At 41.6% G+C, this 14,952-nt stretch overlaps 1 protein-coding gene across 1 annotated transcript in view; it reads right to left on the reverse strand.

The window, feature by feature from the left end:
- INO80 (INO80 complex subunit) overlaps positions 1-6,776 on the reverse strand; it is a 122,955-nt gene extending 116,179 nt beyond the window's left edge. Inside the window, exons 1-4 of the mRNA XM_011956676.1 lie at positions 6,589-6,776; positions 6,173-6,342; positions 6,014-6,081; positions 2,427-2,582 (exon numbers count right to left, since the gene is read on the reverse strand). Of these exons, the coding sequence (XP_011812066.1) occupies positions 2,427-2,582; positions 6,014-6,081; positions 6,173-6,342; positions 6,589-6,731 (537 nt within the window). The 5' untranslated portion in view covers positions 6,732-6,776. The remainder of the gene's footprint in view (positions 1-2,426; positions 2,583-6,013; positions 6,082-6,172; positions 6,343-6,588) is intronic.
- Positions 6,777-14,952: the final 8,176 nt, after the last annotated feature.

The raw sequence follows: 14,952 nt of genomic DNA on the forward strand, positions 1-14,952 counted from the left end.
AAGGAAGGAAGGAAGGAAGGAAGGAAGGAAGGAAAGAAGGAAGGAAGGAAAGAAGGAAGGAAGGAAAGAAGGAAGGAAGGAAGGAAGGAAGGAAGGAAGGAAGGAAGGAAGGAAGGAAGGAAGGAAGGAAAGAAGGAAGGAAGGAAAGAAGGAAGGAAGGAAGGAAGGAAGGAAGGAAGGAGAGAGAAAAGAAAGAAAAGAAAGAAAGAGTTAGAAGGCTTTGGTAACAATGTTCAAATAGCTGTCACTCAAAACTATCATCATTTTAATGTTAGTGTATGAAGAGCTTTCCAAGAGAGAAACACTACTCCCAAAGAGCAACTGCATGAATAAGCAACACTAGACCAATTCCTCAAAAGGCTAAGCAAGGAGTTTCCATACGACCCAGCAATTTCTCTGTTAAGTACATAATGAAGAGAAATGAAAACACATCCACACAAAACCTGTACACAAATCTTCATAGCAGCATTATTCAAAATATCTAAAAAGTAGAAATATGTTAATCATAGTTCATGAACTGGACAATGCATATATAAAGTAAGGTATAAATACAACAAATATTTGCAATAAAAAGAAAGGAAATGTTGATACATGCTACAACATTAATCAATCTTGAAAATACGACACTAAGTAAGAGAAGCTGGACACAGCCACACGTTGCATGATTCCATTTGTATAAAATGTCTAGAATGGGCACATTTATAGAAACAGAGTGGATTGGGCTGGGGATGGTGGCTCATGCCTATAATCCCAGCACTTTGGGAGGCCAAGGCAAGAGGATCACCTGAGGTCAGGAGTTCGAGACCAACTTGGCCAACATGGTGAAAACCTGTCTTTACTAAAAATGAAAAAATAAGCCAGGCGTGGTGGCGCACGCCTGTAATCCCAGCTACTCGGTAGGCTCAGCAGGAGACTCACTTGACCCTGGGAGGCAGAGGTTGCAGTGAGCCAAGATCGTGCCACTGCACTCCAGCCTGTGCAACAGAGTGAGACTGTCTCAAAAAAAAAAAAAAGAGAATAGAGTGGATTGGTGGTTGTCTGGGCTGAGGGATAGATAAAATGAGGGGCAATAGCTAAGAGGCACGCAGTTTCTTTATGAGGTGATGTAAATGTTCTGGAATTAGGCAGTAATGATAGTAACACAACTCTATGAATATATTAACAAAACACTGAATTGCACACTATATAAGGCTAAAGTTTTGTTATATGAATTACATCTCAATAAAGCTGCTCTATCACTACCTAAAATTAAAATGACATATCTTTTTCTTTGAAGAACATATCTTTTAGTCTAGTACATTTGAAGTATTAGTAGTTTAACTTCATTGATATCAGAGAATTTTAGAAAAAAAAAATTATTTATTTTTTTTGAGATGAAGTCTCACTCTGTTACCCAGGCAGGAGTGCAGTGGCATGATCTCGGCTCACTGCAACCTCCACCTCCTGGGTTCAAGCGATTCTCCTGCCTCAGCCTCCTGAGTAACTGGGATTACAGACATGTGCCACCATGCCCAGCTAATTTTGTATTTATAGTAGAGACAGGGTTTCTCCATGTTGGTCAGGCTGGTCTCGAACTCCAGACCTCAGGTGATTCACCTGCCTGGGCCTCCCAAAGTGTTGGGATCACAGGCATTGAGTCGCCGCGCCCAGCCAAGTTTTTATATTTTCAGTAGAGATGGAGTTTCACCAAGTTGGCTGGGTTGGTCTCGAGCTCCTGACCTCAAGTGATCGGCCCACTTCAGCCTCCCAAAGTGCTGGGATTACAGGTGTCAGCCACCGCACCCAGTCAGGAATTTTCTTTAAGTTCCAGGGTACATGTGCAAGATGTGCATGTTTGTTACACGGGTAAACGTGTGCCATGTGGTCTGCTGCACCTATCAACCCATCACCTAAGTATTGAGCCCAGTATGCATTAGTTATTTTTCCTGATGCTCTCCCTCCTCCTGCACCCACCTGCCCAGGCCCCAGTGTGTCTTGTTCCCCTCCCTGTGTCCACATGTTCTCACTGTTCAGCTCCCACTTACACTTACTGCTGAGGATAATGATTTCCAGCTCCATAAAATGATGTATCTTGAGATGGAGTCTCGCTCTGTCACCAGGCTGGAATGCAGTGGCATGATCTCGGCTCACTGCAACCTCCGCCTCTGGGTTCAAGCGATTCTCCAGCCTCAGTCTCCTGAGTAGCTGGGACTACAGGCGCACGCCACCACACCCAGCTAATTTTTGTATTTTCTGTAGAGAGGGGGTTTCACCACGTTGGCCGGGATGGTTTTAATCTCTCGACCTCGTGATCCGCCTGCCTCAGCCTCCCAAAGTACTGGGATTACAGGTGTGAGCCACCACGCCCAGCCAAAATGATGTATCTTTAATGACTATAAAGCAGAGGGTGAATACTCAGTCTGAACTGTTTCTCCTGAAACTCTTACCTCCTTGTCTTTACTATACTTATTTTGGTGAAGTTTCTTATATTTGTGTAGCCGAAGCATGTTGTGAAGTTCTTCTCTGCTGAGATTGAGTTCTTCTTCATCATCGTCTTCACTCTGAGAATCAGCCTCGCTGGATTCATCACTTAGCAAAATGCTCTGAAAAGGGTGAAAATAGAAATGTTATCTTTTGCTGTGAAGCAATTCCACTTATAATCCAAGCATTTTTTCCCAGATACAAAACAATGACAAAAACAGCAGGAAGACAGTCACTCCAGTTCCCCTTATGATATGCTTTATAAATTCAACTGAAAAACATTAAGGATACTAATTAAACTTAGGGAATACAAATTAAAATGCAATAAAACATGGGACATGCTATCAGCAACAAGGCTAAAAATTCCTCTGACTACTTACAAAAGTAGAAACAATACATAACTATCCTATACATACAAACTATAGATACATGCCAAACATGAAGGCAAAAAAAACAACTACCTATAGCATATAAAGAAATATAGAAAGCAAGCTGTAATGGCCCAAAAGGAGAAATATCCCAAATATCCATTTATTGATAAATGGATATATAAAATGTGGAATATCCAGACGAGATGTAATTCAGCCATGAAAAGGAATAACACATTAGCAGGTGCTACAATATGAAGAATCTTGAAAATATTATGCTAAATTAAAGAAGCCAGTCATAAAAGGTCACATGTTATCATAGGATTCAATTTATACGAAATGTCTAGGTTGGGAGTGGCGGCTCACACCTGTAATCCCAACACTTTGGCAGGCCCAGGCAGGAGGATTGCTTGAGGCCAAGAGTTCGAGACCAACTTGGGCAACCTAATAAGATCTCCTCTCTACAGAAAAAGGCATGTGCTTTAGTCCCAGCTACTTGGGAGACAGAGGAGGGAGGACTGCTTGACCCCAGAAGCTTGAGGGTGCAGTGAGCTATGGTTGCACCACTGCACTCCAACCTAGGAAACAGAGCAACAGCCTGTCTCTTAAAAAGAAAACAAAAACAAAACCAAAAATTCCAGAAGAGGCACATCAATACAGACAAAAAGCAGATTAGCGGGTGCCAAGGGACAGAGGAAATAGAAAATGGAGAGTGACTGCTGGCCGGGCGCAGTGGCTCACATCTGTAATCCCAGCACTTTGGGAGGCCGAGGCAGGGGGATCACAAGGTCAGGAGTTTGAGAACAGTCTGGCCAACATGGTGAAACCCTGTCTCTCCTAAAAATACAAAAATTAGCTGGCGTGGTGGCGAGTGCCTCTAGTTCCAGCTACTTGGGAGGTGGAGGCAGGAGAATCGCTTGAACCCAGGAGGCAGATGCTGTAGTGAGCTGAGATTGCACCACTGCACCACTGCACTACAGCCTGGGCGACAGAGAAAGACTCCATTTCAAAAAAAAAAAAAAAGAAAGAAAAAAGAAAAAAGAAAATGGAGAGTGACTGCTAACGGGTACAAGGTTCATTTTAGAATGTTAAAAATTTTCTAAGATTACATTGTAATCATGAGTATACAACTTTGTAAATACACGAAAAACTACTAAATTTTAACCTTTAAAAGGGGGAATTTGGCCAGGCACGGTGGCTCACACCTGTAATCCCAGCACTTTGAGAGGCTGAGGCAGGCAGATTGCTTGAGCTCAGGAGTTCGAGACCAGCCTGGGCAACATGGCGAAACCCTCAAAAATTAGCTGAACGTGGTGGTGCGGGCCTGTAGTCCTACTTCACAGGTGTGAGGCTGGAGGATCACTAGAGCCCAGGAGCTCGAAGCTGCACTAAGCTGAGATTGTGCCACCGCACTCCCTCCAGGGTGAAAAAGTGAGACCCTGTCTCAAAAATAAATAAATAAAAATAAAATAAAATGAAAAGGTGAATTTTATGGCAATGAATTATAACTCAATTTTTCAAAATATGATGGCTAAGCATAACAATTTCTGCATTTCCAACAGCCTAAAGCGTCACTGATATTGACCAAATCAGATCTTTTACATATGAGCCTTTTGAAGGACCTAGTGATAATAATGAAGGCTTTTAATTGCTTTTGAGTACTTCATAGGAGAAGTAGAAACGAGAAATAATTAGTTTCAATAAAAGAAATACTATCCTTAATTCAGTTTGGCCACTGAGAGTAATCTTGTAAGAGTGTAAATAAGATTAACAACCTCTCTGCTTGTAAACACTCCAATGGCTTAAGACTACGACAGTAAAACACAAATTCCTTAACATAGTGTACAAGGCCTATGTGATCACAGCCTTGTAACTTCATCTTCCACCATCCTCCTCATTCACCGTGCTCTAGCCGTACTAGACTTCTTCTTCCGCCAAGCATACCAAGCTGCTTCTTTTCTCAGGACTTTTGCGGTTGTTCCTTCTGACTGAAATGCTGTTACCCTAGATGTAAGATGGTTCTCTGTGATCGTTCAGAATCAGTTGAAATGTTACCTCTTTAAAGAAGCCATGTTTATTTACTTGTTTACAGGCTTACTAACTGTTTGCCTCCTTTAGAATGTAAGCACCACTGGGCAGGAAACTCGCCCAACCATAATAGTACCTGGCACATGCACATGGATGCACTAAATCAACATCTGTTCAATGAATAAACTACTCAGGAACTTACGAAAGTTATGGAATATTCCTGATTATGTGACCCAATGAATGCAAGGACTTCATCTGATAAATTTTTATACTTCCTCTTTCCCCTCAGTACATTATAACAGGTTGAGCATCCCTATTCCAAAAACTCAAAATACCCCAAAATCTCAAAGGTTTTGAGCACCAATAAGATGCTACAAGTGGAAAATTCCACATCTGACCTCATGTGACAGGTCACAGTCAAAACACAGGTATGCAAAACAGAGTTTATTCAGCATCCCCAAGGCAAAAATATACCATCAGGCAATGTGTATAATGTGTATGTAAAACATAAATGAATTTCGTGTTTATTAACTTGGGTGCCATCTCCAAGATATCTCATTTCGTATTGCAAATATTAAAAAAAAAAAAAAAAAAAAATCTAAGGCTGGGTGTGGTGGCTCACGCCTATAATCCCAGCACTATGGGAGGCCGAGGCGGGCGGATTACCTGAGGTCAGGAGTTCAAGACCAACCTAGCTAACATGGTGAAACCCTGTTTCTACTAAAAATACAAAAAAATTAGCCAGGCATGGTGGTGCGTGCCTGTAATCCCAGCTACTCAGGAGGGTGAGGCAGAAGAATTGCTTGAACCCGGGAGGCGGAGGTTGCAGTGAGCTGAGATCACGCCATTGCACTCCAGCTTGGGCAACAAGAGTGAAACACCAACTCAAAAACAAAGAAACAAACAAAATCTGAAACACGTCTGGTCTCAAACATTTCAGATTAGCAATACTCAACCTGTACTCAATTCATGTTTGCTAAATGACTTCATTGAATCCGCCAGATTTTCTCAATAATCTCTTCAAAAAAACACATCCAGTATAAAGGACTCATATTTGAAAAACTCTGTCAATCTGCCAAAATGAGTTGATAACTTTCCCATCTATTAGTAACTTTAATAGACTATATGCATTGTAAACATTCTGCTTTATCTCTTACCTTTAGCCACTTTCTGCTTTTCTTCAGCTTAGAGAAATTATATAAATTCCCCTTATCACATTTTGATTCTGTATAAAGAAGCACAAAGAATAAAAAAATTAAAGGATGACTGCCCCAAGATAACTGATAGTCCAAAGGGGGATGTCACACCACACTGACCTGACTGTAGAACTCCATTCAGAGAATATGTGTTCAACATTCCAGAACTGCCTGCTCCAGAAGTTTCTCCAAGCAATGAATTTGGAGGTTCTTCCTTAACTTGTATTAAGGGATCCCCAGACTGGGGCAATAAGGGATTACTGTCATCCAGTCCATCTTCACTGTCATCACTATAAATTGAAGAATGAATCCACAATTACAGCTGACTCAATAAAATATGATAATTTAAAGTTAGTAGAACTGGACACCTTACAGAAGAAACTGATCCTCTGAAACAAATTGACTGTTTTTATTTGAAAGAGGCAAAAGAAAATATCAAATATAAAAATCATAAGATACTTTAATCCTATAAAATCTATAAGGATGATGGAAATCAGGAATTTGGTAAAATATATTGCAAAGATAAAATAACATACCTAGAAATATTTCTATTGAAAATGGCTGAAGTTTGTCGCAGGAAATGGTCCAACCGGAGGGCCCTCTCCAAGTACTGAAGATAGAGGGGCTTTGCCAGCTCGGTGCAGCCGCCATCATCCCTGGCACCCAACTCCGAGGCCATAGAACAAACCTGTCTTCATGCACAAGGACCTCCGACTGCACGGCTGCAGAACAGAGATAAGAAGTGAAAGATGAAATTACTATCCATTCTCCCCTTCTCTTGCCTGCTTGCTCCCAATATGAAGAGAAATCAGACCTTCTAGAACACAAGACACTGAGAAGATAGGAGTCTGCAGAAAGATCATGATAAAGCTCTTGTTAGACACTGCCTCCTAAAGCAAAGGCAAAAGTTAAAAGGATATGAAGAATATAAAAATAAAGCAACACGGTCACATTTCACAATGAAAATTCATATTATACTTTTTCAAAATAGTATCTTAAAATGCATACCCACTTCCTTTATCCCTTTCAATAAAAAATTGCCCAAAACTATGAATAAACAACTATCCAAATCTACACCCCAAGCTCACTGTTGTGCACCTCAGAAAGGAAAGTACTAGAGGAGCACTCGTTCTCAGCATTACTTTCAAAATAGGTGCCCCCCTCTTCATTTTGAATTCATATTCATACATATATGTAAGGTATCTTATTTGTAAGAGAAGAGATGTATGTATTGGCAAAGTATTTTACTATCCTTTGTAAAAATGCCATAATGAGTAAAATTTAGAAATGATCTAGAAAATTGGAGCAAAAAGAATAGAAGTGAGGGTGAGAAACACGGGTATAGCCTAAGCATTGTCTTTGCTACCTTACATTGTTAAAGACATTAGGATCAGAACATCTTCACTAGAGACATAATCACACAATCAGTATAACAACTTTTCTCCCACTACTTTCTTCTTTGTTTTTGTTTTTGTTTTTTGAGACGGAGTCTCACTCTGTCGCCCAGGCTGGAGTTCAAGCAATTCTCCTGCCTCAGCCTCCCGAGTAGCTGGGACTACAGGTGCCCATCACCACGCCCAGCTAATTTTTGCATTTTTAGTGGAGATGGTTTCACCATGTTGGTCAGGCTGGTCTTGAACTCCTGATCTCAAGCAATCCACCCGCCTGAGCCTCCCTAAGTGCTGGGATTACAGGCGTGAGCCACCGCGCCCAGCCTTCTCCCACCACTTTCAAACAGTAACTTCTGCCTTATACCTGGTTATTTCTAAATACTTAAACGGTTACGGCAGGACTAAATAATGACTTAAATTAGACTAATAAGCCCACCAAATGACGTAAATATTCAATAAGCCATAGATTACTATTTCTTTCAGACAGAGTTTCACTCTTGCAGTGGGGTGATCTCAGCTCACGGCAACCTCTGCCTCACAGGTTCAAGTGATTCTCCTGCCTCAGGCTCCCAAGTAGCTGGGATTACAGGTGTCCGCCACCATGCTCGGCTAATTTTTTGTATTTTAGTAGAGACGGGGTTTCACCATGCTGGCCAGGCTGGTCTCGAACTCCTGACCTCAGGTGATCCACCCGTCCCATCCTTCCAAAGTGCCAGGATTACAGGCATGAGCCACTGTGCCCCGTCCCATAAATTATTTTATTAAAAGTTCCTAAAACAAACTAAGTGAGGCTGGGCACGGTGGCTCCCAGCACTTTGGGAGGCCGAGGTGGGTGGATTATTTGAAGTCAGGAGTTTGAGACCAGCGTGGCCAACATGGTAAAACCCCGTCTCTACTAAAAATACAAAAATTAGCTGGGCATGGTGGCGGGCACCTGTAATCCCATCTACTCAGGAGACTGAGGCAGAAGAATCGCTTGAACCTGGGAGGCAGAAGTTGCAGTGAGCCAAGACTGTGCCATTGCACTCCAGCCTGGGCAATGAGAGCAAAACCCCATCTCAAAAAAAAAAAAAAAAAAAAACTAAGTGATAAGTTTTTTTGTTGCTTCTTTGCATTTTTTGTAGAGACGGGGTTTCACCGTGTTAGCCAGCATGGTCTTCTAACCTTGTGATCCGCCTGCCTTGGCCTCCCAAAGTGCTGGGATTACAGGCATGAGCCCCCACGCCCGGCCAACTAAGTGATAAGCTTTAAAGGCAATCATATATCTTTGAGTTGTCTTCTTTTTTTTTTTTTTTACAGTTTCCTAATATAACCTTTCTATCTAAAACAATGTAACTTCTAGAAAAACCAGGAGAAAATCTTCATGACTGACCATAAAAAGTTCTAGATACGCAATCAAAAGCACGAAAGATCAAAAATTAGACCACGCAAATTAAAAATGTTTACACTTTAAAATACATCAAGAAAATGAAGACAAACTAGGCACAGTGGCTCATGCCTGTAATCCCAACACTCTGGGAGACTGAAGTGGGAGGATCACTTGAGCCCAGGAAGACAAGATCAACCTGGGCAACACAGTGAGATCCCATCTCTTCAGAAGAATTTAAAATTAGCTGGGCATGGTGGCACAGGCCTCTGAACAAATTATTAGGGAGGCTGAAGTGGGAGGATCACTTACAGCCCAGGAGGTTGAGGCTACAGTGAGCCATGATCTTGCAACTGCACTCCAGCCTGTGTGACACAAACAAAAAAAAAAAGAAAAAGAAAAAAGAAAATGAAGACAAGCCACAGACTAGAAGATATTTGCAAGTCATCTATCTGATAAAGGTCTTGTATTCACATAAACAACTCCTTTTTTACACAGTTGTTTGTCAGTGTGTACACATAAAACTTACAACTCTGTAAGATAAATAACCCAATTTAAAAATGGGCAAAAGATTTTGAACAGACATTTTACCAACAAAGATGTATGACTACCTAATGGTGAAATGAATGCTGAATATCATTAAATTAAAAATAAAATTACATGAAAAAATGCTGAATATCATTAAATTAAAAATAAAATTACAGCAACATACTACTTTATACCCACTAGAATAATAAAAAAGATAGGCTAGACACAGTGGCTTACACCTATAATCCCAACATTTAGGAGGCTGAAGTGGGTGGATCCACTGAGCCCAGGAGTTTGAGACCAGCCCGGGCAACATAGCAGGACCCCATCTCTACATAAAATTTTAAAATTAGCCAAGTATGGTGATGCATGCCTGTAGTGCCAGCTACTCAAGAGGCTGAGTTGAGAGGATTGCTTGAGCCCAGGAAGTCAAGGCTGCAGTGAGCTATCATTGTGCCACTGTGCTCCAGCCTGGAGTAAGACCCTGTCTCAAAAAAAAAAACCACACAAGAGAGTGAGAGAGAGGGAAAGAAAAAGAAAAAAAAAAAGAAAAATGTTCCAAACTCCCATTGTGGCGATAGTTGCACAATTCTGTAAATCTACCAAAAATATATTCAAAATATGCTGAACTGTGTATTTTATTTAAATTATGTGAATTTCATAGTATGTAAATTGTCAGTCTTGGTAATATGAAGAAAAAAGAATGCTAAAAAATAATTTTGGCCAGGTGCAGTGGCTGAAGCTTGTAATCACAGCACTTTGGGAAGTAAGGCAGGAGGACAGCTTGAGCCCAAGAGTTCAAGACCAGCCTGAGTAACATAGCAAGACCTTGTCTCTAAAAAATAAATTTAAAACTTAGCTGAGTGTGGTGGCATGCACCTGTAATCCCAGCTATTCAGGAGGCTGAGGAGGGAGGATGGTTTGATGCCTAAGAGGTTGAGACCTCAGTGAGTCACGAATGCACCACTGTACTCCAGCCTGTGTAACAGAGTGAGACTATCAAAAAAAAAAAAAAACTTTAAATTTCACCTTTTCAAAGTGAGACCTAACATACCCACTCCAGAAGATTTCAAAGACATTGGTTTTTAAAATACAACAAAATTCCCTTAATTAGAGAACAGCAAATAATTCATCTTGATGCATGTATAAATGAGTAAAAGTACTCTGCTTGGCTCCACGCCAAGCTGTTATTACGGAACAGTTAATCCATGCTCTACTTATTTTACCTGATAACAAAAATGACACTAATTAAGGAGGTATGACTACCAAGTAATATTGAGTGATTCAAAAGAAATGGATTTTTTTTTTTTTTTTTTGAGACAGAGTCTCGCTCTGTTGCCCGGGCTGGAGTGCAGTGGCCGGATCTCAGCTCACTGCAAGCTCCGCCTCCCGGGTTTACGCCATTCTCCTGCCTCAGCCTCCTGAGTAGCTGGGACTACAGGCGCCCACCAACTCACCCGGCTAGTTTTTTGTATTTTTTAGTAGAGACGGGGTTTCACAGTGTTAGCCAGGATGGTCTTGATCTCCTGACCTTGTGATCCACCTGTCTCAGCCTCCCAAAGTGCTGGGATTACAGGCTTGAGCCACTGCGCCCAGCAAAAGGAATGGAATATTTTCAAAACTTATTCCTCAGTACCTATGTGAGTATGAAATCAAAACCAATTTGTTGAAGAAAGACCACAGTACTTCTAGTCTTACAATGCTCAATATACACTCCCTTTAGACGCCCTGTATACATCAATCCTATCAATTGATTCATCCCAGAAATCATCTTTGCAGCAAATCACCACTGACGGCTGAAATGACAGGTGCAATGCAATCCCTTATGTCCACAATACCACCAAAAAACGGTGCTGCAAGCACGAAATTCTCCACATATCTCCACAAGTAGTCTTTTTTTTTTTTTGAGACGGAGTCTCGCTTTGTCGCCCAGGCTGGAGTGCAGCGGCGAGATCTCGGCTCACTGCAAGCTCTGCCTCCCAGGTTCATGCCATTCTGCTGCCTCAGCCTCCAAGTAGCTGGGACTACAGGCGTGTACCACCACGCGCGGCTAAGTTTTTGTATTTTTTTTTAGTAGAGACGGGGTTTCACCATGTTAGCCAGGATGGTCTTGATCTCCTGACCTCGTGATCCGCCCTCCTCAGCCTCCCAAAGTGCTGGGATTACAGGCGTGAGCCACCGCACCCGGCCTACACAAGTAGTCTTATGATGATATCTGGGGAACTAAGTTATATCATTTTTTAAGTGTTCAATTTTTTTCTTTATGGTGGCAAAATATATATAACATAAAACTTACCACTTTGACCACCTCCAGCCTCCCAAGTAGCTGGGAAGATAGGCACACACCACCACACCTAGCTAATTTTTGTATTTTTAGTAGAGATGGAGTTTCACTATGTTGTCCAGACTGGTCTCAAACTCCTGGCCTCAAGTGATCCACCCACCTCAGCCTCCCAAAGTACTGGGATTATAGGCATCAGCCACCCACTGGGCTGACAATTATTTTTTAGTCACCTTTTAAGATTGCTGGCCTCTCAATTCAGCCTAGCTTGATTAGCATGTTAAAAGCTGCTGCTGTAATAACCACTTTCATCTCCTCTATTTGTCTCTCATTCCCTACAAGAAAACTGCATGGCCATCAACCTGACCCATCTGTTATTGTCCAGCTTCAGCAAAACACTTGATAATTCTCAATAACCCTTTTACCCACCTTCTATCAATTGTTTCTCATTCTCTACCAAGATTACTTCAAATCTTTTTTCCCTCTTCCTCAAAATTCTGAAGTCATTCCCCACTTATCTTGGAAGAGCCTGAGAAGCAAATCATTCCATCCTCTTTTATTTCACCTTAGATCAATAGTTTCCTCTTACTTGTTGTGTTATTTGAGTCACCAACACAAATAAACTTTATTTGTAACTCTTAGTCAAGGTGATTCTCCATACTAGTACAAAAGATATGACTATTTCTTGCTGGGCACGGTGGCTCATGTCTGTAATCCCAGCACTCTGGGAGGCTGAGGCAGGCGGATCACAAGGTCAGGAGTTCGAGACCAACCTGGCTAACACAGTGAAATCCTGTCTTTACTAAAAATGCAAAAAATTAGCTGGGCTTGGTGGCATGCACCTGTAGTCCCAGCTACTCAGGAGGCTGAGGCAGGAGAATTATTTGAACCCGGGAGGTGGAGGTTGCAGTGAGCCAAGATTGTGCCACTGAACTCCAGCCTGGGTGACAGAGCAAGACTCCACCTCAAAAAAGAAGATATGACTATTTCTTATGTCACCTATTATGGGTTTGTGTCCATGCATTTGCATTTTAAAATACATACTGTGTAACTGTAAGTTACTTTATGTTTCCCCAATATATTACAATTAGGGCATCATACTGCTTTTTAAAATTACATGTTATATTACCTATAGATTTCATTTTAGGATTTTAAAAAGGGCGTATTAGGCCAGGCGCGGTGGCTCACGTCTGTAATCCTAGCTCTTTGGGAGGCCGAGGCAGGCGGATCACCTGAGGTCAGGAGTTTGAGACCAGCCTAACCTATATGGTGAAACCTCATGTCTACTAAAAATACAAAAATTAGCTGGGCATGGTGGTGGGTGCTTGTAATCCCAGCTACTTGGGAGGCTGAGGCAAGAGAATTCCTTGAACTCGGTAGGCAGAGGTTACCGTGAACCAAGATCATGCCACTGCACTCCAGCCTGGGAAACAGATCGAGACTCCGCCTCAAAGAAAAAAAAAGGGGGGGGTGTATTATAAAATATTTGTAACAAAAAAGGAGAGTTGGGTCTGATACAGTTGAGAACCATGCTCTCTGATAACTACTGTTTATACGAACGAATTAAGTCAATATTGCTGAGTGACTCTTGCTTTTGGATACTCTACTGTGTAATCGTTGAAAACTTGGACTATTCCTTCTTTAACTCCTTGACTGAAACTTTATTCTAAATGTGGAGTACACCAAAGTTCTGTCATCTATTCCTATCCCTTAGAAAATCTCATCTTCTACCAGGAATTCAATTAACACTGTTGTATGACTGACCCTCTAGCTCTCAACCTGCACAGCATACAATCCACATTTCTAGATGCTTCTAGAAATGCTTTCTAGATGCTTTCTAGTCCCTACAAACCCAAACTTCTCATATGCCTCCACAGAAGCTAGTTCATCTGTCTTTCCTATTTATATAACAATTATTCAGACTCAAAAATCTATGAATCATTTTTTACACCCCCTTCTACTTCTCTCCTGACATACAGTGAACCCCAACATGTAGTTAATTCTTCTTTGGGAATAATGTCTGGAATATGTCCGTTTCTTCCTATTATCAGTGCTTTCATTGAGCTTCTTAGCCTCACACCTAGACTACTGCTTCCTAATTGAGCTTCCTACCTCCAGGTTCTTCTCACTCTAATTCATCCTCACAGATACTTCCAGGTCAGTATTCCCAAATCATCATTCTTGTTTTATATTTTTTTGAGACACAGTCTCACTTTGTCACCCAGGCTGGAGTCCAGTGGCGCGATCTCAGCTCACTGCAACCTCCACCTCCCTGGCTCAAGCAATTTTCCTGCCTCAGCCTCCCAGGTAGCTGGGATTACAGGTGCCCATCACTACGCCCGGCTAATTTTTCCTATTTTCAGTAGAGAAGGGGTTTCACCATGTTGGTCAGGCTGATCTCAAACTCTTGACCTCAAGTGATCTACCTGCCTCAGCCTCCCAAAGCACTGGGATTACAGGTGTAAGCTACGGCACCCAGCCCAAATTCATCATTCTGATTATGTCATTAGTTCCTCAATAGTTTTCCAAAACTCAATAAAATCTAAATTCTTCAGCCTGAAATTTAAAGACCTTTATCATCCGGTTTTGAGTTACTTTTTCAATTTAATCTTTTATGACTTCCCCACATTCCAGCCAAATTAAGAGTTCCTTTAAAATGTCTCTTAACTTCCTATCAGACCTGTCTCACTTCGAGCAAAAAGGCTCTTTAAAATTCATCTCACCGCCAGACGCGCTGGCTCACACCTGTAATTCCAGCACTTTGGGAGGCCAAGGCAGGCTGATCACCTGAGGTCAGGAGTTTCGAGACCAGCCTGACCAACATGGAGAAACCTCGTCTCTACTAAAAACACAACAAAATTAGCTAGGCATGGTGGCGCATGCCTATAATCCCACCTACTTGGGAGGTGGAGGCAGCAGAATCGCTTGAACCCGAGAGGCGGAGGTTGTGGCCACTGCACTCCAGCCTGGGCAGTAAGAACAAAACTCCATCTCAAAAAAAAATAAAATAAAGTAAAATAAAATTCATCTGACCACACGCTCATACTGTATTGCTAAGGATGAAAGAACTATTCAACATGTTTTCGGAACAGTTCATCACTGAATAGCCTGTTCCACACCCTGAACTCTGGCTCTTCATTATCCTGAATGTGAACTCTGATCATACTTCAGCTGTCCTGCCAACGGCTTCATGTTAACGGTAAACTGTATGCTTCAGAATCATACTCACATATATCAGACTTCCTGAGCTGTGTTCATGAGTAATCCTGGGCTGATTGCTTCGTACTCTCTAGTTACTACAAGGCCCTTATTTCTTATCTTTTCTTTTTTTTTT

This window comes from Colobus angolensis, unplaced genomic scaffold (assembly GCF_000951035.1).
Source record: "Colobus angolensis palliatus isolate OR3802 unplaced genomic scaffold, Cang.pa_1.0 Scaffold420, whole genome shotgun sequence".
Taxonomy (NCBI): Eukaryota; Metazoa; Chordata; class Mammalia; order Primates; family Cercopithecidae; genus Colobus; species Colobus angolensis.